General features: G+C 46.0%; 2 protein-coding genes and 1 pseudogene across 2 annotated transcripts; 1 reads left to right on the top strand and 2 right to left on the bottom strand.

Annotated features, from left to right (window-relative positions):
* Positions 1 to 1,249: 1,249 nt before the first annotated feature.
* LOC120670416 (U-box domain-containing protein 70-like) lies at positions 1,250 to 15,194 on the bottom strand. The gene is made up of 4 exons (XM_039950504.1): positions 15,127 to 15,194; positions 14,962 to 15,019; positions 12,014 to 12,193; positions 1,250 to 1,879 (listed from the first exon to the last, which is right to left on the bottom strand). The coding sequence occupies exons 1-4, from the start codon at positions 15,192 to 15,194 to the stop codon at positions 1,250 to 1,252; spliced, it is 936 nt and encodes a 311-aa protein (XP_039806438.1).
* Positions 15,195 to 15,842: 648 nt separating this feature from the next.
* On the bottom strand, positions 15,843 to 17,420 carry LOC120670301 (annotated as a pseudogene).
* Positions 17,421 to 18,441: 1,021 nt separating this feature from the next.
* On the top strand, positions 18,442 to 22,305 carry LOC120670300 (proteasome subunit beta type-6-like). The gene is made up of 8 exons (XM_039950386.1): positions 18,442 to 18,758; positions 19,793 to 19,869; positions 20,247 to 20,302; positions 20,461 to 20,533; positions 20,648 to 20,759; positions 21,013 to 21,086; positions 21,191 to 21,265; positions 21,860 to 22,305. The coding sequence occupies exons 1-8, from the start codon at positions 18,620 to 18,622 to the stop codon at positions 21,989 to 21,991; spliced, it is 738 nt and encodes a 245-aa protein (XP_039806320.1). The 5' UTR covers positions 18,442 to 18,619; the 3' UTR covers positions 21,992 to 22,305.
* The last annotated feature ends 790 nt before the right edge of the window (positions 22,306 to 23,095 follow it).

The following is a 23,095-nucleotide window of genomic DNA, read 5'->3' as shown; positions in this document are numbered from 1 at the left end:
ATCACCAAAATCACTCGAAATGGCCTAAATGGGGCCATGTTCGTTACAGGCTCGATCAAATTTGATTTCATTTTCTGTTTTCCCCTATGTTTATGCCTATTTTTGTTTATAAGAGTTCATGTCTAACTCTATTAGTCTTGCCAGATGTTCTCGGTGTTGCGGAGTCGAACTATGGTGTTCGCCGGTCTCTCCAAACCACATGTCAATGAGCAGTGACACTGATTATTCTGCATGGATGGAGGCCTGGTACGTCTTGCTCCTTTCATTTTGCCGATCCTGATCTTTGAGTTAGGAGTGAAGGTCTAGTATTAGCGAGAGCAAGTTTTCCTTTTTCTTATTTCTGGAGCAGTTAAATTGTCTTTGTCTACTAGGCGATATCATTCAAAGTTATTGAAACTGTCATGAATTTCAACCATGAAAATTTTCTTGCGCCAGCTTTCTTATGGTAGCTAGTTGGCCTCATCCCAAAAAGAATCTTATCTTGATAACACTAGGCCTCATCTAAAATGCATCCGGGTTCATTACTAATTTGAATATGACCATCACCATAGGTTAGAACTGGCTGTGGATTCTTCTTGCTAATGTGGGGGCAGGTGTCTTCTCGGGATTGTGTCGCCTATAAACCCCCAAATAGTCAACACGTACTTCCAACATGACGCGAGCATCATGCGCCTTTCAATATTCCCATTGATGCTCCTTTTGCTAGTATTCACCAAAACCACAGCAGCTGCTTGTTTCTGTTCAATGCAGAAGTGCTTTATTTGTTGATACTCCTATGTAATAACCAATAATTTTCTCCTGGTTACCATTGTGTAATTTAAATTTCCGGAACAATATGCCCCCCGCGGCTTTCAGAACACTAATATATCCCGCTAGTATGCGAGCCCGACTCAGCCCATAAATGATTAGGATGCAAGCTAGTCACAGGAAACATGGCATCAAGAGAACAGTGGAGGAAGTAGTGTTGGAATACTCGTGATTAATCATCATGGCCTTGACACACATATGGAGCAGATCTGAATAAACGTAACAGACCCAGGCCCAATGGTACGGTAGTTCATCTGCATAACTGCACATGGAATGTCCATCGGACCTTGATTATTAGGACAATAAATAATATAGAAAACATCCCAACACACATTCATCACGAAATAAAACTATAAAAGACATCGCACCATACAATGCAAGTTGGACCGTTAATTTGCGGCTGACTGAGCAAATAGTCTGAGAGGAACCGCGCGCTAGCTTTTCATGGATTCAAGCACCGGACGCACTTCAGTTGCAAGGTCGGGACGCTCTCTCCTGTTGTCATTTCCATGGCGTCTAGTCTTGACTTATCATCCAAGTTCAGTCTTGTATCCACAAGATGTTCGCTTAGATTTTCTTCTACTTGAGTTCTTAGATTTTCTGGTGGATCTCGACCGGTGACCAACTGCAGCATTATGATACCGAAAGCGTACACATCTGATCGAGGGGTCAATCTGCCACTCCTGATGAACTCAGGGTCAATGTAGTACCTGGTACCCTTCCCCTCCTTAGTAGTATGGCCCGGCGTTGCTGTATCGCTTCTATATTTCAAGGGACGGGAAATTCCAAAGTCGCCGAGCTTGCATACGTATCTTTCGTCGAAAAGTATGTTGCCTGGTTTAAGATCACCATGAGCAATTGGAGCAGGCCTGACATTGTGGAGAAACTCGAGAGCAGAACATATGCTCATGGCTACTCGGATTCTTTCCACCCATGAGAACATTTCCCCACCAGCGAGGCGATGTTCAAGGGTGCCATTGGGTAAAAATTCATAAATTAGGGCGAGCCTCATGCTGCACACTCCGATGAGTTTTACCAGGTTTTCATGTCTGACATGTCTGAGGATCTCAACCTGCAATTTTCACATTATAGACACAAAAGGATTTAAGAACACATGCTATCTACATTACACTGATGAATATGCGGTTTGTCAATTAAAAACAGTGTTTTTTAGGGTTTGTTCGGTTAGGCTGTTTCTAGCAGTGTGCGGGTGCGGATAGGCAAAAGGGCAGCTTTGCGCAAGGTGTTGGGAGCAGGCAGCACGCAAAAACAAAGCTTCCTTCCAGCAGAATGCGAAGTCGCATGCGCAAAGAGCTTCGTGGGTCCCACTGCCAGTGATTCATAGGACACAACTCACAAGGATTGCACCAGCGTGGGAGCCGAGGGAAGATGCTTGCAGGAGTTTTGCGGGTAGGAGAGAGAAGCCGCAGGAATACGCATCCTCTTTCCTGGTTGCGGGCGCTCCGCATCCGCATGCGGGACCTGCTGGAAAGGGGCACAGTAGCTCCCGGCTCCCCATTTTCCGCATGAGAGGCCGGATAGGAGAGCCGCTGGAAACAGCCTTAGGGTGGGGGAATTAGTTTCCTTATAAATCAAAAAGGTATATAATCAGGATTGTGCTAAGAGCAGCTCTAGCGTTGCAGGAAAGCCAACCGGGGGCGCTGCATGCGAACCATACGCATTGGACAGTTCGCACGTTTGCGGTCAGAAGGTGGATGCGAACTCTGCAGATGCGCCGAACCAAAGCCAATAAAATAATGGGACATGGATATGGCCGTCACCTCCCCCCTCCCATTCCAAATAAAAATAAGCATTGTACAGTGCGCGAAGGGGAGGATAGACGAGGGTCATAATTTTTCTTTTTTTAATGTAGACCTCACTATTCGATGTTGACGCTGGAGAGACCGAACCCTAGTTTGGTTCGGCAGGGCTGCCTTTGCGAGTTCGAACAAGGACTGGAGCTGCTCTAAGTAGCATGCCGCCTGTTAGCAGGCTAGCAGCAACGCAAAGGGTGATCTAACAGCCTTGCAGCTTTCCCTTTATGGTAATTTTTTGGCCTAAATTTTCGATCTCCGGGTGTGTTTAGTTGGTGAAAAAGTTTGGGTTTTGGTACTGTAACACATTTCGTTGTTATTTGACAAATAATGTCCAATTATGGACTAATTAGACTTAAAAAATTCAGCTCGTGCTAATCAGTTAGACTGTGTATATAGTTATTTTTTTCAACTGTATTTAATGCTCCATGCATGTATCCAAAGTTTCGATGTGACGAGTACTGTACAAAATTTTTTGAGAGCTAAACAGAGCCTTATTGTTTTCAATTATTTCGTAGGTACACTGTTTGTCTTCCCTAAACCGCGCGTGGCTGGCGGCACCCTCACCGTGTGGGGCTATGAATGCAGTGGACTGAAGGCATTAAATGCAATATCTAATATATGAAATGGTAAAGTGATACTATGCATTGTGGGGGTATTTCATTCATCGATCTAAACAGGTAAAGATGATGTGGCACTCTAGAAAATCACGTAGTGAAACACACAATTTAGAATGACTTTACTTTCACCTAACAACATCTCCAACAGACTAGGTAAATCATATGAGATAGATAAAAATAGATAAACTTCCAGAAAACGGGATCCAACAAACTCTCTAAAGTCCTCGGCTCACTATCCTGCTCCGCATCCAACCCCGCTCGCTCGCCTTCTTTGCCGAGGCACTCCACCTCGCTATCCTTTCCTCCTGCGCGCCCCCGCCTCCTTCCCGCGCCACACCCACCCTCCCGCGCCCACCTCGCTCCGCTCTGCCGCCGCACTGCCGTGAAGCCGCAGTCGTCCCTCCCCATCTGCCTGCAGCGGCGCCCTGTGAGCTCGGACCTGATCGGGGGACGCCGGCAGCGATCTCGTCCTGGGCCTGTAGCGGCGCCCTGTGAGTGTTGGAGTAATGGGCTTGGCCCATTCATTCTAAAACATTAAAAGAATTTAAAGCCCACTATTAATGCTAGGGAATCAATGCTTAATTCCGTACCGGGAATTGAGGAGGATCTCAACCGACTTAAAAGGTGGACTTCGTGTACACCACTTGTGAAGCCGGTAAGAGGAGGACGGTGAACCACACGCGCGCGCGCTCGCTCGCCTCGCCGGGCCGGGCCGTGGCCGAGACGAGGCGTGGCGAGGCGTGGCGAGGCGCGGCGCGGCGCGGCCGGGCGGTGCGGTGCGCGTGCGCGTCCGGACGTGACGTGACGTGCGGTGCGGCGCGGTGCGATGTGATGGCTATTTTGCCGTTGACAGCAATTAATCGTGCGATTAAACGTGCAATTAAATCTGTAATTAATGGCCATAACCGCATCACCTAAATGACTCTGATGGTGTCCAGGTTCAACGATCCTGAGCACCTGAGTCACTATATAAGGAGTGTCATTCCCCTCATCCATTCTGCACCAGAGCACTGAGGCAACTCGGCTCCTCTCTTCTCCCTCTCCAGTTGCAACAACTGAGTTCCCCAACGCTAATTTCTGCGCGCACAGAATTAGCGTGAGCAGGCCTCCGAAACCTTGCTCGCCTTGAGATCCTACACGGGATAGGCGGACAATCAGGTTTTTGGGTAACGCTTTAGCGTGACTGCTCAAAAATACTAAGGCTTTGCCCGATTGTACGACTACTTCCTGGTGGACGAGCCGAACGACTACGTCGACTACATTCTGGTGGCCGAACGACTACGTCGACTACATCTTGGTGACCGTTCGCGGGACTGCACTGCGAACTTCTTCCTGCACCGATTTAGTTCGACTACTTCGACTGAGGCCAACCGAGTAGATGTCTACTCCAGTTGGTAACAGCGCAGCCAATGCCTCCGGCAACGGCCCCGCTTCAGGGTACTCCCTGAAACTTTGGTTATTTATATTGTTTATGCTTATATGTGTGATAAGTATAAACATGTTCACATATTTTATTTTACTCCTTAAAGTCATAGAAATATTGTTAGTTTATACATTTAATTTTGGAATTAAAATATACCGAAAATTGCCTAGATATCTAACAATCCAAAAACCTGATTGTGTTAATAGGCTTTCGGTATCTAGCTTTGCTGCATCAATCAAACCATCACCTTTTGATGGTTCAAATTTCAAACGTTGGCAAGAGCGGCTTATACTGTGGTTAACACTATCGAGAGTGATCCATGTGAAAGAGGGTAAGCCTGAACAATTCTCTCCAGAGGAAGGGAGTGCGTTCGATGAGGCTGATATCCTCTTTCGAGGCTTGATCATTAGTGTTCTCAGTGATAACCTGGTGGATTCTTATATCCAGGCTGCCAACTGGCAAAGCATTGTGGGATGCTCTTGAGGCTCAATATGGAGTATCTGACGCCGGGAGTGAGTTGTATATCATGGAGCAGTTCCTTGAGTACAGGATGGTCGAAGACCGTTCTGTAGTGGAACGGGCTCATGAAATACATACTCTGGCAAAAGATCTCAAAAATTGCAGCAAAGAGTCCCCATGTGTGTTACCCAATAAGTTTGTGGCTAGAGGTATAATCTCTAAGCTGCCACCTTCTTGGAGGGACTTTGCTACTTCTTTAAAACACAAGAGACAGGAGTTCACAATAGATGGACTCATAGGGACTCTTGATGTTGAGGAGAAGGCGAGAGCAAAGGACATACGTGGGAAAGGAGTTGTTGGTGCTTCAAGTGCCAATCTTGTTCAGAAGAACAACTCCCACAAGAACAAGAAAAAGCCACCGCAGAACCAACCAAAGACTAAGAAGACAACCACTTTTAAGAAGAAGAAGAAGACGGGAGCTTGCAATGTGTGCGCTAGTACGGATCACTTTGCTGCAAAGTGTCCGAACCGCAAAGGCAACGACTCCGCCAACATGGTTATTAGCGAGCCTGGAGGAACATCGGGGTACGGTAATTTATTACCTACTGTTCTTTCAGTCTTTGGTTCACCCGAGTGGTGGGTTGACACTGGTGCTAATATTCATGTTTGTGCTGATGCTTCTTTGTTCTCTTCTTACCAGACCGGCGGGACTTCCTCCTCGCTGATGGGGAACGGATCACATGCGCGTGTTCTTGGTGTTGGTACGGTAAATCTGAAGTTTACTTCGGGGAAGACCGTGCAGCTGAAGAACGTATAACATGTCCCCACCATCAAGAAGAATTTAGTCAGCGGCTCTCTACTGTGTAGAGATGGTTTCAAATTAGTCTTTGAGTCCAATAAATGTATCTTGTCTAAGTTTGGTACTTTTGTTGGAAAAGGTTATGAAAGCGGAGGCTTGTTCCGTCTTTCTTTGTCAGATGATTGTAATAAAATTGCATACAATGTTATTAACGTTGATGAAACAAATGTTTGGCATTCGAGGCTTTGTCACGTTAATTTTGGTTGTATGATGCGCTTAGCTAATTTGAGCTTAATTCCAAAGTTCACTTTTGTCAAAAATTCTAAGTGTCATGTATGTGTTGAATCAAAACAAACTCGTAAGCCTCATAAGACCGCGGAGGCAAGGAGCTTGGCACCCTTAGAATTAATTCATTCCGATTTGTGCGAAATGGATGGAGTGTTGACAAAAGGTGGTAAAAAATATTTCATGACTTTGATTGATGATAGTACTAGATTTTGTTACATCTATTTGTTGAAGTCAAAAGATGAAGCTTTATACTACTTTAAAATCTATAAAGCTGAAGTAGAAAACCAACTTGAGAGAAAGATCAAAAGAGTTAGGTCAGATCATGGTGGCGAGTATTTCTCAAATTTATTTACTTTATTCTGCGAGGAACATGGTATTATTCATGAGAGGACGCCTCCCTATTCACCTCAGTCAAATGGGGTTGCCGAAAGAAAGAACCGCACTCTAACGGATTTGGTTAACGCCATGTTAGATACAGCGGGGCTTTCCAAGGAATGGTGGGGTGAGGCTATATTGACTGCATGTCATGTCCTAAATCGTGTTCCTACAAAGAATAAAGAGATAACTCCATTCGAGGAATGGGAGAAGAAAAGACCAACACTGTCATACTTACGTACATGGGGTTGTTTGGCAAAAGTGAGTGTGCCAATAACCAAGAAACGTAAGCTTGGACCTAAAACTGTGGATTGTATCTTTCTAGGTTATGCTATTCACAGCGTTGGATATAGATTTTTAATAGTGAAATCTGGAGTACCTGACATGCATGTTGGTACTATAATGGAGTCCAGAGATGCTACACTTTTTGAAAACATTTTTCCCATGAGAGATGAAACAAGTTCATCTAGACAAGAGTTCATCGAGGATGATGGCTCTGCTGAGCCGATAGAACACAATGAACATACACTTGTAGAAAATCCTGAGGAGAATAACAATGATGCTCCGAGAAAGAGCAAGAGACAAAGGACTGTAAAGTCTTTTGGTGATGATTTCATTGTATACCTCATAGATGATACACCCAGAACCATTGAAGAGGCATATTCATCTCCTGATGCTGACTATTGGAAGGAAGCAGTAAGGAGTGAGATGGATTCTATTATGTCTAATGGAACCTGGGAGGTCGTTGAACGTCCTTATGGATGTAAACCGGTTGGATGCAAGTGGGTGTTCAAGAAAAAGCTTAGGCCAGATGGTACTATTGAAAAGTACAAGGCTAGGCTTGTGGCCAAGGGTTATACCCAAAAAGAAGGAGAAGATTTCTTTGACACTTATTCACCAGTTGCCCGATTGACCACAATTCGGGTGTTACTTTCCCTGGCAGCCTCTTATGGTCTTCTCGTTCATCAGATGGACGTTAAGACGGCTTTCCTCAATGGAGAGTTAGAAGAGGAGATCTATATGGATCAGCCGGATGGGTTTGTATCAAAGGGTCAAGAAGGAATGGTTTGTAAGTTGTTAAAATCTTTATATGGTCTCAAGCAAGCGCCTAAGCAGTGGCATGAAAAGTTTGATAGAACTTTGACCTCTGCCGGCTTTGTTGTGAACGAAGCTGACAGATGTGTGTACTATCGCTACGGTGGGGCTGAAGGAGTGATTTTGTGCTTGTATGTGGATGACATACTGATCTTTGGCACTAGCCTTAATGTGATTAAGGAAGTCAAAGAGTTTTTATCTCAAAATTTTGAGATGAAGGATCTGGGAGAAGCTGATGTTATCCTTAATATAAAACTGGTAAAAGAGATCAATGGTGGGGTGATTCTTACACAGTCTCACTATGTGGAGAAGGTGTTAAGTCGCTTTGGTTATAGCGACTATAAACCTGTCTCAACACCATATGATGCCAGTTTAATTCTTAGAAAGAACAAAAGGATAATGCGAGATCAGCTGAGATATTCTCAGATCATTGGTTCATTAATGTATTTAGCGAGCGCTACAAGACCTGACATCTCGTTTGCTGTAAGCAAACTGAGCCGGTTTGTTTCAAACCCGGGAGATGATCATTGGAAGGCTCTTGAAAGAGTAATGCGCTATCTGAAGGGGACAATGAACTATGGAATTCACTACACCGGGTACCCAAGGGTACTAGAAGGGTATAGTGATTCAAATTGAATTTCTGATGCTGATGAGATAAAGGCCACAAGTGGATATGTGTTTACACTTGGTGGTGGAGCTGTTTCCTGGAAGTCTTGCAAGCAGACCATCTTAACGAGGTCAACTATGGAAGCAAAACTCACAGCATTAGATACCGCCACTGTTGAGGCTGAGTGGCTTCGTGAGCTCCTTATGGACTTGCCGATAGTTGAAAAACCGTTACCGGCAATCCTAATGAACTGTGACAATCAAACGGTAATTGTCAAGGTGAATAGTTCTAAGGATAACATGAAGTCATCTAGACATGTGAAAAGGCGGTTCAAATCTGTCAAAAAATTGAGAAACTCCGGAGTTATAGCCCTGGACTATGTTCAGACGGCTAAAAATCTGGCAGATCAGTTTACAAAGGGTCTTTCACGAAATGTGATAGACAATGCATCTATGGAATTGGGCTTGAGACCCACGTGAGTCATTCTATAGTGGAAACCTGTCCTATGTGATCGGAGATCCCGTGAATTAGGATGGTGAAACAAACTAAAGTCTGACTGTGAGAAGAGAACCTTTGTGAAAAGGGCTCATTCCGTGTATAAGGTGCATTTCTCTTCTAATCTGTATGGCAGGTTGGTCTATACCTTAATGTGTGCCAGGTGGTTTCTTTTAAACAAATGAGTTGTTTTCTTGAAACAAAGATGTTGTCCTACAGAACATTTGAAAGGAACACACCTATATGAGTTTGACCACTGGTCATGGTCTATGAGAATTGGGTATTCTCTAGAAACTCATGAAGGGCCTGGAGTATGACTTATAAGCTCCAAACCGCGGGGATGCTTATGCAGCCTAGTACCAGTGTAGGACTCTGGTCAAACTTGTTTGCATAAAACTGGCAATTCAAGGCATAGTCCATTGCACAGTTGTGAATAAGTGTAGCCTTTGTCCTAGATGGAAGTTCAACTTAACAGTCTCTGTCGAATACTGGTATATCAATGAGGAAATGAGGGTATTTCTAGTGTGGCTTGAATTTCTTGGTGGGGATTGTTGGAGTAATGGGCTTGGCCCATTCATTCTAAAACATTAAAAAAATTTAAAGCCCACTATTAATGCTAGGGAATCAATGCTTAATTCCGTACCGGGAATTGAAGAGGATCTCAACCGACTTAAAAGGTGGACTTCGTGTACACCACTTGTGAAGCCGGTAAGAGGAGGACGGTGAACCACACGCGCGCGCGCTCGCTCGCCTCGCCGGGCCGGGCCGGGCCGGGCCGTGGCCGAGACGAGGCGCGGCGCGGCGCGGCGCGGCGCGGCCGGGCGGGCGGTGCGCGTGCGCGGCCGGACGTGACGTGCGGTGCGGTGCGGTGCGGTGCGGTGCGATGCGATGTGATGTGATGGCTATTTTGCCGTTGACAGCAATTAATCGTGCGATTAAACGTGCAATTAAATCTGTAATTAATGGTCATAACCGCATCACCTAAATGACTCTGATGGTGTCCAGGTTCAACGATCCTGAGCACCTGAGTCACTATATAAGGAGTGCCATTCCCCTCATCCATTCTGCACCAGAGCACTGAGGCAACTCGGCTCCTCTCTTCTCCCTCTCCAGTTGCAACAACTGAGTTCCCCAACGCTAATTTCTGCGCGCACAGAATTAGCGTGAGCAGGCCTCCGAAACCTTGCTCGCCTTGAGATCCTGCACGGGATAGGCGGGCAATCAGGTTTTTGGGTAACGCTTTAGCGTGACTGCTCAAAAATACTAAGGCTTTGCCCGATTGTACGACTACTTCCTGGTGGACGAGCCGAACGACTACGTCGACTACATTCTGGTGGCCGAACGACTACGTCGACTACATCTTGGTGACCGTTCGCGGGACTGCACTGCGAACTTCTTCCTGCACCGATTTAGTTCGACTACTTCGACTGAGGCCAACCGAGTAGATGTCTACTCCAGTTGGTAACAGCGCAGCCAATGCCTCCGGCAACGGCCCCCGCTTCAGGGTACTCCCTGAAACTTTGGTTATTTATATTGTTTATGCTTATATGTGTGATAAGTATAAACATGTTCACATGTTTTATTTTACTCCTTAAAGTCATAAAAATATTGTTAGTTTATACATTTAATTTTGGAATTAAAATATACCGAAAATTGCCTAGATATCTAACAGTGAGCTCGGACCTAAGCGGGGGATGCCGGCAGCGATCTCGCCCTGGGCCCACGACGACGGCGCCCTAGGAGATCGGACCCACGGCGGAGGGCCTCATCCCCGGCGCGAGCTCCCTGGCGGTGCTCTTCTACCTGCTAGGCGACACCGCGTCCGAGTACTTCTGTGTGTCGCTCGAGGGCCTCTCAGCGGCGCTGCCCCCCCCCCCCCGCGCTGTCGCAGGTGTGACACTGCTCTCACTCGGCAACGGTGCGCCCGACGTGTTCGCCAGCATCGTCTCGTTCGTTGTGGGCGGATGGCGGCAGGGTTGGGCTCAGCAGCGTGCTCGGCGGGGCGCTGTTTGTGTCCACTGTCGTTGCGGACGCCGTCGAGCTCGCCGTGGGCACACGTGGTGGGCTCATCTTCGAGTGGCGCGGCTTCGTGCGCGACCTCTGCTTCCTCCTCCTCGCGCTCTGCTACCTGCTCGCCGTCCTGGTCAACTGCACAGTCACCGTATGGGTGGCCGTGTCGTTCGTCTCGCTCTATGTTGGTTATGTCGTCATTGCCTAGGCCTCCCATTGCTGCGCCGAGCAAGGCAAGCCGCCGGCCGCCGGGCTCGCCGCGCCGCTCCTCCTCGATGAAGACTATGGCGACGACGTTCTATACTTAGAGTACTTCGATTTGGTCAGTTGGTTTGAGTTGGCCAAGCAGAGCATCATATTTGATAGGGATTTTGTCAGTTCGGGTGACTGCAGTTTCAGCACAGAGCAGTTTCAGTAGATGATTTGTTTGGATGGTGAAACGGTATCCGATTGAGCTAAAAATTTTGTCAGTAGTTAGATGACTCGTAGATCTACTTGCCTACCAACATGTGCACAGTGGAGCTGTGGTTTGTGAGATATGAACTAATTACCAAAGAGGACAGAATTTGTGGCTTCTCTGTTTGACAGTGGTCATACCTCTTGCTAGATAGTCGTGGTTGTTGTTATTGTTGATGCCAAGTGCATCATGGTGAATGTGTTGCTGCTGGTGTAATCCTATAAAGGTCTTAAAGAAGAATTTTTGTAACCATTTGTTGATTATAGTGGAAGCTTGGAATGGACCGATCGGTCCCATGGTTTTTTACTCCTCGCCTTGAGGAGATTTTTCCACGTAAATCGTTGTGTCTCTTGTGCATGTGATCGTTATTATTCCACTGCATATATGTTGGTAGATGTTCTCCTCAATGGTCATCACAAGATGAGGGATTAAGTAGTGCATTATCAGTGCCTTTATCCCAACAGGCGAATCCATGGATTGGGGGCCCACTTGTCATGGGAGAAGGGGATGGAGTGCAGGATGGATGGACGGAGAAGCTGTTGGATTTTACACCATTTGGATAGCTAAACGGCTAGCTAAATAGGATTTTGTTAGTGTGATTTGAAGAAGATGTTGGAGATGCTATAACTACTCTTCTGTTTCTGCTTATAAACTTTATACCATGCTATTATTTCTACTTATATATGGCATGTCATTTAATTAATAAGATTGAAACCCATGAAACTTACATTGTATATTATCTACTATTGTTTGTTTGTACTTACCTCTTGATCGAACTCCCGCCTTCCTTGCTTACTCCTGTAATCGTTAGCCTTTATGGCAACAATTGTTTTCCGAAGTTCTGCCTTGTAGACACTGCCATATCCGCCAATCCCAAGACGAGTTCCATTATCGGTTGCATCATCTACCTCTGAAGGATTGAACTCGCTGAACATAACGCTAAGCTGCAAGCATTAAACAAGCATGACCAGAAGTGTGTTTATATTACTTGCACATTTGTAAACATATACGCTGGATGAGCAGCTGACATGGTCAAGTTGGAGGGATTATTTGGGAACCAATCTGCATCATTATATCAGCGAGAAGAAACTGACTAAACTGAAGTTCTCAGCGCATCGTGCTTCGGAATCAACCAAGATGTATGGTGTTTAGTCATAACTCTGTAAGTTTAGGGTACAAGTATGCCAACTATACACATTCTATTGACATCTATCAGAATTCAGAAACATAATATTAGGATTAGTCTTTTTTACAGGATCTTCTTTGCTTGGGTAAAAAATTAGCTTTAATATCTATCCGTTATCTTAGAGCAAACAAAAAGATTCCATCTTAGATGTTAATGACTAATTATAACTCTAATAAGATTAATAAAAGGCAAACGAGAAGTGTCCCTGTATATGTTTACAAATCACCCACTGCTTCCATTATAAAAAAAAAAATCAACCTAAACTATACCACCTACTACTACCAAGGCTTCTCTACCATTAGTAAAAGTTAAGCAAAAATAATCAACCCGAACTATACGCCTACTACAAATTACTTGACATGCTTTTAAGCATCAAGGTTGCAACTCAAATGAAGTGCTGACGCAAAATATATAATAGAAACTTTATATTGCATACAATCGAGTATTATCCATTTCTAGTGCAGAAAATCAAGCCTGCATGCAGCCACTTCGCTGGTAAAAACTCAGTCAGATATTACTATACTGCACATATCACCGTGGTGGAAAAAAAAAAGATTTTATACCCAAGCAGCTTTACACGTGATACGTGAAGTGGGCATCCAAGTGGATTCGAACCCACGACACGCGACCCCTCAGTATTGCTACACTACACAGTTATTTATGACAAATAAGTTATCCTTTTGTATTAACTTTTTAAATCTTATATTAATTTTAGATATAAAAATCTCAAATGAAAAATTTTGTTAACTTTGAAGTTTTAGATCTCATCAAGCACTACAATTTTAATATTGATCTTTATTTTCCATCTAAGATCATTTGATATGTCTAATAATTTATATCAAATATTTAGGTATATGAAAAATTCAAACGAAACAAATTGTCAACTACAAAATTTTAGATCTCGTTGAGCTCTACAATTTTGATATGAAGTTTATCTTCAATCGATTTTGTGTGAAAAAGTTAAAATTTTTCACTGCTAGATTTATTTTCACCCCTAGTCGACCTATCATCGCTGGGTTGTGGACCAACGGTGATCTATGTGGACCAACGGTGAAAATGGAATAACCAAACTGATAGTGATAGTCGTTTTCACCATCAGATCCAACAGCGACCACAACCGCCTATTAATACCTATCACCGGGGGTGAAACTCAGTCTGCACTCTGCAGTGATCTATTTTGTTAGTAGCGACTTACCATTGGAAAATATCATAACTATTAAAACACCACGGAAGATACCAACAATCGTCGCCCAGTTATTTTTTCATAATGGATATATTCTCAAGCTAGCTACTTACCGTCGGTCTTGGCATGGGTGTGTACAACACGCCAATATGAAGCTCTTTGATCACCCCAACACCTTGATTATTTTTCAAAATCGTAGAATATTGCACCTCGTGCAAGATTGAATTTCCCTGTGCCCCCAACAATGGCCCACTCACCTTTGTAACTTCCTTGCTCAATCATCCCCGTAACCACAAGCGTGGAACCCGGAAAGCTTGACGATGCCATGCAAAACTTCAGTAGTGAGATACCAAGGGCAGAAACTCAGAACAGCAAGAACAGATTCAGAACATACCACGAGTCGGTCAAGAAGACTATACTGCAAGAAAGGAACCACTGGCCGCCGAAGTCCCTGCATGTCTGTATATGATGGCCTCGTGCACGAGCAACGATGTTCGCTTTGGAGGGGTCTGGGCCGTCATATATAGGCCAATCATTAACTAAAGTTTTGCCAAATTCTTGGTCAAGTTTTGGGTTTTGCACGATCTCTTGGTTTTTCCTTGTCCCAGCGTACTCCTGATCCAAATACAAGATAAGGTGGAGTTGATGATCTTGACTAAAATCTTGTTGTCCTAGAGCTATTTGGAGTAGCGGATTTGCCATGGCCATGAGCCTACGCTGCTTGTCTGCACGAATGGGAAGAAACAGATCGAGGTATCAATGGAACGAAGCCCCGCACTCTGCAGATAGGAATGAGGAAGGTACGAGAGCGGGTTCTTATTGGAATTGATGGGATCAAGCAAGCCTGTACAACTGGACACCCTTTGACAAACTCAACGGCTTCATACATAGTTTCTGCCAAACCGTGGACGTCGTGCCCACATATGAGGAAAAGAGGGAAAGATGCCACACAATGCCAACCAATCATAAGCTTTTCAGAATTCCTAGCTAAGACAAACAATCTGCAAGTTGGGAGGAAGAATATTGTTGGATTGTAACAATAATTGCAGATTATAACACCATCGGCAAGATGCAGTGTACCATCTACAAGCTGAAATAGAGGCCTCAATCAAGTTGAGTAGAATCACCATCATGACAGCAAACTAAATAGTTTGAACGAGTCAAAGTATTCTTGTTGAATTCGAAGCTTAAAACAAACTCATAATGGCCGCATGACTAGGTTCACAGCCTCAAACAAATAATTTCAATGTCTGTTCCACTATCTCTTTCGATATCAACCAGCGTTCAATAACCAAGGTTCAGTAGCCACCCTGGTCAACCATTCCAGCTAGCCCTGTAACTACATCCGCAGTAGTTGGATCACTATAGTCACTAGGCCCCAGATCCATAATTAGCTTACACCTGAACATCATCATTTATCAGATCAGATCAGGTTAAAAAAAATCTAACACCAAAGTACCATATATATCTCCCGTCTCCTCCATGCATATCTCACCACAGTACCATACCGCTGGAGCAGCACAGGATCGTGGTCGTAGAGGTGGATGAGCTCGCCACGTGTCCTCCCCCAACCCATCGATGCAGCTCAAGCTCGCTAGCTCACCCCAAGTCGTGTAAAGGAGTCTGTTCTAGGGATGAGGCCCTTCCCGAGGGCTCCTATACATCTTGTGTAAGATGGTTAAGTAACTCACAAGTCCATTAAAACTTAATAGATGGTCCATTCAGTATTTTATTAGAAAAAATATCAAATCAGTATTTTAAAAATTTTGAACTAGCATTTTAAAAATATTGAACCAATAGTTTGAAAAAGATGAATCAATACTTTGAAAATGTTGAACTTCAACATTACCCTCAATTATGGTTGAAAACGGACGGGACAAATCCCGTACCGTATACCGCTTTTATACCATCCGTTTTTTGTATTTTCGAGAAAATACGGTAACGTGACAGGAAGCGGGACAGGATTGGGCGGGAGCGGGAACGAAAACAAGAAAGGGAGTATCCCGCCCATATTGCCGGTATCCCGTATTCAGCCGGTATAATCCGTTTCGTACCGTTTTCAATTCAGCCCGGTTAGATCTATCAGCCTTGTGCCCTGGTGGACTGCTCCGCAAAGGCCCATCTTAGCCCAAAACTAAACCCTAACCCCCCGTCAACCACTCAGTCAATAACTCATCTACTCCACTCCCTCCCAGGTCCTAGCCGTTGACCGCACCTCCCTCCCTGGCGGGGAATTTAACTTTCTACCATTATAATGCCGTGCACCTGCTGATATAGCACTCTTGTTTTTAATACTACAGAATCAGCATTGGAAAGATAAAATCTTTATATTTTTATCACTCTCGCCTCCGTGGACGCCATCGCCTCGTTCCAACTAGGATCCTGGTCAGCTCGCGCCCCCACGCCCGACTCGAGCCTATTTTGTCCAGCCCGCCCATCCAAGCCCATCCAAACCGGGCCCATTCTCCACTCTCCTCCTCCCATCCTCTCCTCTGCTCTGCGACGGCCACCCCCGACCCTTGCAGCCCGCTGCTGCCGCTCTGCCTGTGTGGCTGTCCATGGCGCTCACACATCCCCGTACTCACAGTCACAGGACGAACTACTGGCTAATTACACCCTTGCATTTAGTTTATTTGCAGCCAGATCACCAAGCCGATCGAGCTCACTTAGCCCAGCTGCTTGCAGGAGAAGAGGGCCGAGCAGACCTCGTGGAAGGCCTGCATGATGGCGGCGTGGTGCTCGCGCGCGTTCACCGAGACATAGCAGTTGAGCAGCGCCCGCAGCTCTGCGGCTCGACCATCCGCTTCGCCGCGATCACCTCCGTGATGGACCGCCGAAACTCCTCCCGCGGGTCGTGCGTCCGCCGGCTGCACCACGACCGCCCGCCCGCCGCCGGCTCCCGACCGCCGCTCTTTTCGTAGCCGCGGCCGCCGCGAGCCCATGAGCGCGGGATGCCGCGGCGGGGCCGCTCGGCGACGAGCTCATCCGGCGCCCGGGCCTCAGAGGCGGCGTCGATCATGGACTTGGGCCGCACCTGGACCATACCGTGCGCGAGCTTGGACAGGCCGCGCGGGTGTGGATGCGGCGGCGGCAGCGGGAGCAGCTCCGGCGCCGCGTCCACGGACGAGCACAGCCGCGGCCGCCGCGAGCCCACGCACGCGAGAGGCTGCAGCGGGGCCGCTCGGCGACGAGCTCATCCGGCGTCGGGGCCTCCGAGGCAGCGTCGATCATGGACTGCAGCCGCGCCTGGACAATCCAGTGCGCGAGCGGGACAGGCCGCGCGGGTGTGGATGCGGCGGCGATAGCGGGAGCGGCTCCGGCGCCGCGTCCGCGGACGAGCACGACGCCGATGAGGACACGCTCAGCCGCAACGCGCCGCAGCACAGCGCACGGCACCTGCCACTCCTGTGCCGAGCAATTGCCGTCGCCGCCGCCGCCCCCACGGCCTGGCACTTGCTGCCGCCTCCGCTGCTCCTGCGCTCCTTGCCCCGGCCCGAAAAGAATTGCATGGCTGGTCTCCTCGCCGCCGCCCGTTGCTGCTCCAGCACGCGCGCGAGTAGTTGGAGAGAGGGCAGTGGCAGCAAGCATCTGGCAATTAGGCAGCAAGCAACTGGCAATTAAGCAGCAGGCTTTGCGGAGCAGCTAGCGCGACGTGAGCTAGAAGAGGACAGTGCGCCATTGTAAAGCGATCAAAGGCGCCAGACAGGCAGAGCAGCGGCGGCGGCGCTGCAGGGACGGGGGTGACCGTCGCGGAGCAGAGGAGAGGAAAGGAGGAGAAGAGTAGAGAATGGATCGGGTTTGGGCGGACGGGCCGGACAAAATAGGATCGGGTCGAGCGCGGAGGCCAGATCCTAACTGGAACAATGCGTTGGTGTCCATGGAGGTGAGAGTGGTAAAAATATATAAAAAAATTCTCTCCAATGTTGATTTCGTAGTGCCAAAAACAAGAGTGCTATTTTAAAAGATAGAGATCATCATATATTATAATGGTATAAAGTTAAATTCTCCCTCCCTGGCGGCCTGCTCCCTGCTCGCCTTCCGCCGATCCGCCCGCTGCCCGGTGCCCCGGTCGCCACCCACCACCAGCCGCTGCTCGCCGGCCGCCGACCGCACCTCCCTCCCAGGCGCCCTGCTCCCTGCTCGCCTTACGCCGATCCGCCCGCTGCCTGGTGCCCCGGTCACCGCCCACCACCGGCCGCTGCTCGCTGGTCGCAGCGCACCGACCGCTGCTTGCAGTCGCCGGCTACGATCCGCCCCCAACTGCCCCGAGCGGTCGAGCAACCGACGCGCGCTGGAGGTGGAGGAGCAGGACGTTGCGCCGGCTCTATGCCGCTGGAGAAGCACCTGGGCTTGGGGTTGCAAACGGTGAACTTGTTTGTCTAATTCTCTTGTGGACAATGGTGAGTGATGGACTCGTATGCTTGTGCTTGTGTTACTGTGTAGCTATTTCAACATGTGTTGTGCCTGTGCAGGGCTGGTGCTGTATAACTCGTATGCTCTGTATACTGTGTAACTCGTGTGCTATGCTGGGACTTGGGGGCTTGGGATGCAGGCGTGCGCTGCTACTGCTAGCTGCTGCTCGTTAGCTAATGTAATCCCGACTTGAGTTTCTGCTTCCCGATGGTTTTCCGCTCCCGTTTTCGGTCTTAAAATGTGGTAACGGAAACGGGAGCAGGTATTTCCCACCCGTGATTGACGTCTTTCTAGGCCACGTCATATATAGCCCAATCTCCTCCAGTCTCAGGCTGCAAACGAGCGCGGCTCAGCCCAGCCGAGCCCGACGAGCACATGAGCTGATGCTTGGGCCCGGCCCAACAGGCCGCGCCACTACCAAACACGTCGTCGTCTTCGTCTCGGTTTCTTTCTTGCGAGGGAGGCAGAAGCCGAGGCGTCTCAAGTTCTCAACCTCTTTCGCTGCTGAATCGAACCAGACCAGACCACCACCGCTCCGCCTCGCCTCGCCGGCTAGCTTTTCGCCGCCGCGGATCTCGGACCGCCGCCATGGACTCCGCGCACTCGTGCTCCTCCGCCGCCGCAGGCGAGGCCCCGACCACCGGTGAGCACCGGATGGGGACCACCATCGTCGGGGTCTGCTACGAGGGCGGCGTCGTCCTCGGCGCCGACTCCAGGACTAGCACTGGTACGGACTTCTGTTCCTATCGATCTGAGTATGCCGCAGGAGAACCTGCCGCGGATGGGGTTTAGATTTGACGTGGGGATTGCGTTGCGGGGCTAGGTTTTCGCTTGAATCGTTGGGAATTCAAACGATGTCTACTTCCTTTCTAGTTTAACTGTTGGGTTCATTGTAAGTTTCCTCTCGCGAGATTAGAGGATTTTTATGCTAGCAGTAGGGTATGCTGAGGCCTGAGGGGAAGTTGGCTGTTCTCTGCAGCCTCTTCGAATCGTCAGACCATTGATGGAAGAGTTTTGCTCTTTATTTCTGAGAAATTTTTTATAGAGCAGCCTAACTCTGAGCAGTACCTTGTTGTATTGCGTCTGTGATTGAACTTGAACTAACATCCATTCTTGATGGAAGAGTTTTGCCCTGTGTTTCTAAGAAAAAAAATACTATATAATAGTCCAACTCTGAACTCTCTGAATAGTACCTTGTTTTATATCACCATATATTAACTAAAAACGACATCCGGGGTTGCTTTTGTCGTTGCCATGATATTATGGTTGTGACAATGAACTGTTAGAGTATGTGCTTACTTTTGTTTCAGGGATGAGTGATTCACTAAAATAAATGTCCCCCATTCCATGATAGTAGTAGTTGCGACAGTGAAAGATGAGATTATGTGCTACTGAAAGATGAAATTATGTTCTACTACTTGGTTTCATGGATGCCTTTAGTGTTTTGTGTTATGTATTCTTGCAATTCAACTTAGCCTGTGTTTATTGGGAAGATGCCTCTGTTGTGTCTATGTAGTTCAGACAAGGTCCAAAAAACCCTTATTCAACGTCGTTTTAATGCTAAACGGAGGCCTAACGTCTACGTTTAACCTTCCTAGGCACTAGACTAGTGCCTGCCTAGTGCCTAGCATTTTCTTGAACATTGGTTCAGAGAAATGCTTAAGTTCCTGTTTCCACAGAATAAGCTCAATAATAAGCTGTTGTGTTCTTGTTTTTTTGGCATTGCGCTAACATCTTTCTGTTTCCTGCTCGAATTTATAGGAATGTATGTAGCCAACCGCGCTTCAGACAAGATTACTCAGCTGACAGACAATGTCTATGTCTGCCGCTCTGGATCTGTAAGTGCCCATGTTATTTTCTAGATTGAATCCTTTTATTTGTTCTTTTATCATTTTATTGTCATTGAGATGTTTGAGAAGAAACATTAATTGTCATATTAATATGTCCGAGTAGAAACTTTCTGCTCAGGTCCCTTTAACATGTTAGCACGTTCTTAGACAGCATCAAGTTCAGGACAGTGGCTTATGTTTGACTGTTGGTCTGACCCAGTCAAGCAACATTAAGATATTAGTTATTCATATTGATGTTTTTTATCCAGTGTTGTCTATATCATAGTAGAAGTCCCCTGCGTGGGGCCAAAGATGGCACATTTCTGTTTGTACATTGTTCATTTCACATGTAAATATAAATTCTTAGTATTTTCATTTTCTCACAGGCTGCTGATACACAAGTTATTTCCGACTATGTGCGTTATTTCCTCCACCAACACACGTAAGTTTGTTCGTACATAACCTAATATTGTTTAATCTTCTTGTTGAATAATTTAATAAACTGTACAAGACTTGAGTTCTTTTTGACAAATACATGGTATACTGTTCTTGAAATTTCACTTGCAAGGTAGCTGATGATAACGTTGCCTCCCTATGCAGAATTCAGCTTGGGCAACCAGCTACTGTTAAAGTTGCAGCCAACTTGATTAGGCTGTTAGCTTATCAGAACAAGGTATGCTTCATAGCTTTCTAGCACACAGATTGTTAAAATGCTACGCATCATTTTTCATGTTTGATGTTAAGTTCTCAGTGAATTTCACTATGAATATTTGTTGTCAATGTCTAGAACATGTTGCAAGCTGGCATGATTATTGGAGGATGGGACAAGTATGAGGGAGGCCAAATTTTTTCAGTTCCCCTTGGCGGAACAATTCTGCGGCAACCATTTGCAATTGGAGGTATATTTCATCCATGGATTTACATGGTTCCTTTTTTTTAAGCAAGCACCCGTGATGTACCTTGCCATTTTCTCCCAAATCACTTACTGTTTGCATTTTGGCATTAATTTGAATCTTCATAGTCCAAATCTTGTTAAGACAAACCTTGCTTTGCTGAGAAATATGAACCACATTATTTTACTAATCCTCTTTTCTGTGTGTTATATCTTGTACTGTTTTTGACTCTTATGATGTTATCTCTGACGTCTTGCAGGTTCGGGTTCCAGTTACCTGTATGCGCTTCTTGATCATGAATGGAGAGAGGGAATGAGCCAGGAAGAGGCAGAGGTATGTTCACAAGTTCCTTGTCTGGATACTAATTAATACAAGAAAATAGAACAGAATTGGGACCAATTTTTCTAACTAATCTTTTTTTATCTTCATATTTACAGAAATTTGTGGTGAAGGTAGTTTCCCTTGCTATGGCCCGTGATGGTGCTAGTGGAGGAGTTGTTCGTACAGTTACTGTAAGTTCTCTTTTTTCTTCGCAGATTGTAGTTCCCTTTGTTGAGAAATACTAAAACATCAGAAACACCTAAACTTGTTGATGCCATTTATTTTCTTTGTTCATGTTATTTTTGGCGCTTATATCTAGCACAATGGGTCTCGTGATATCTTTCAGAAGTAAAACTCAATGTACTGTAATTCAAAATTGCAACTGTTCATTCAATGTCTTGCATGGTGTGATATACTGTCCTTTATCATGTAAAATTGATGTATGTTGGTAGCATTTTCTGAAATGTATTTGAATTGTGTTACAAGGGAAATTGGAATGCCTTATCTAAGTGCTGCATCCTTTTTACACTGATGATGTTACTTGATTCACTTATAACATCCATTCAATGAATTCTCTCTGCAAGCTCTGTTTCCATATTCTTTTGAGGTTTTGCCTTGCAAAAAATTATGCTCGATTTGTATAATGCAGGAACTTGAAAGTAGTATATGCTTTTCTTTTCCTTTATTCTCTCAATTTTTGCTACTGTTCTGTCTGGTGGGCACAGATATTTTAAACTGATTTTTTTTTTCTATGCTCGAAACTAACTGATTTGATTATGCCACAGATAAATGCGGATGGTGTCAAGAGGAACTTTTACCCTGGTGACAAACTTCCTCTGTGGCATGAAGAGTTGGAGCCTCAGAGCTCCTTGCTTGATATTCTTGCTGCCGGGAACCCTGACCCCATGGTGCAGTGAATTTGCTCTCCAGCCTCACACTCACCTTTGTGAAATTTCCTACTGTATGACTTGTTCAAGATTTTAAGTGGAGAATTTGAGATAGTTCCTGCTGGTACACCAAAGTGTTTATTTTCTTCTTATTATTACCATGCCTTAGTAAATTCCTGTTCGGCAGATTGTGATAGGTGTTCTGAGGTGTGGTTAGTAATCAGATTGTTGTGACTCGAGATAAATGGTTAGCTGTTTACTGTGATAAGAATACGACACTGTGATCTGCCCAGCGGTCATGTAAGGTGATGCGGAATTGCATATGGCTATATGGCTGTTGCGTATGAGCCTACTGGTATGCAGTATCAGTGATGCCTTCCCCATTAGCAGTCATTTGGTGAGGCGCGTTCTGACTAAATATGACCCTCAAAATCTGAAAATCGCTTTCTGGTGCTGGGCAGCTTTGTTGAGTGTGTTCGTGCAGCGTATCTGCTAGACCTGAGTAGAGTGTTTGTAACTGTTGATGCAATGGTGCTAGTTACATTTGCTGTGTTACGATTCAAAGTTTTAGGACAGCCCTGCTAGTTGAAACACTGAAGCCAAAATGATGCGGCTGTGCGAATTTAGAAACAGAGATGATCTGAACATTAAGAGACGTGACCAAATTGCAAACACTGAAAATTCTCACTCTGTATATATTTTTCTCTAAAATACGCATGAGAGATGTGTATCATTAAATGCATATGTACGCTCTTATCCCAGAAGAATTCCGAGCAACAGGGTAACTCTGCCGTTTTACACTATCGCTTCTTGACACGCGTCCCCGTCGACACCTCATTGGTGGGCAATCCTCTGTGTTGGCCCAAAACTTGTTTACATCGTGGGCCACGTTGATGTCCCGCTAACAATATGAGCTCCTGTCATTGGATGCCCGAACAGGTATTTCGGCCCATTTTTCTTCGTCTTGGTGGCAGGCTGATAGCTGCGACAGCTGCGTTAGCTGCCGCCTTGCTGATCCTTTCCGTCTTCCTCCAAACAGTTGCTAAATTTTTTCTTACGTTACAGTAATTTCAAATGTTTAATCATTAATTAGAAGTATTAAATATTGATAACTGGTAAAATCTATTTCATAAC

Source organism: Panicum virgatum, chromosome 4N (assembly GCF_016808335.1).
Source record: "Panicum virgatum strain AP13 chromosome 4N, P.virgatum_v5, whole genome shotgun sequence".
Taxonomy (NCBI): domain Eukaryota; kingdom Viridiplantae; phylum Streptophyta; class Magnoliopsida; order Poales; family Poaceae; genus Panicum; species Panicum virgatum.
The sequence above is the reverse complement of the archived record's forward strand: the minus strand, read 5'-3'. Positions and strand labels throughout refer to the sequence as shown.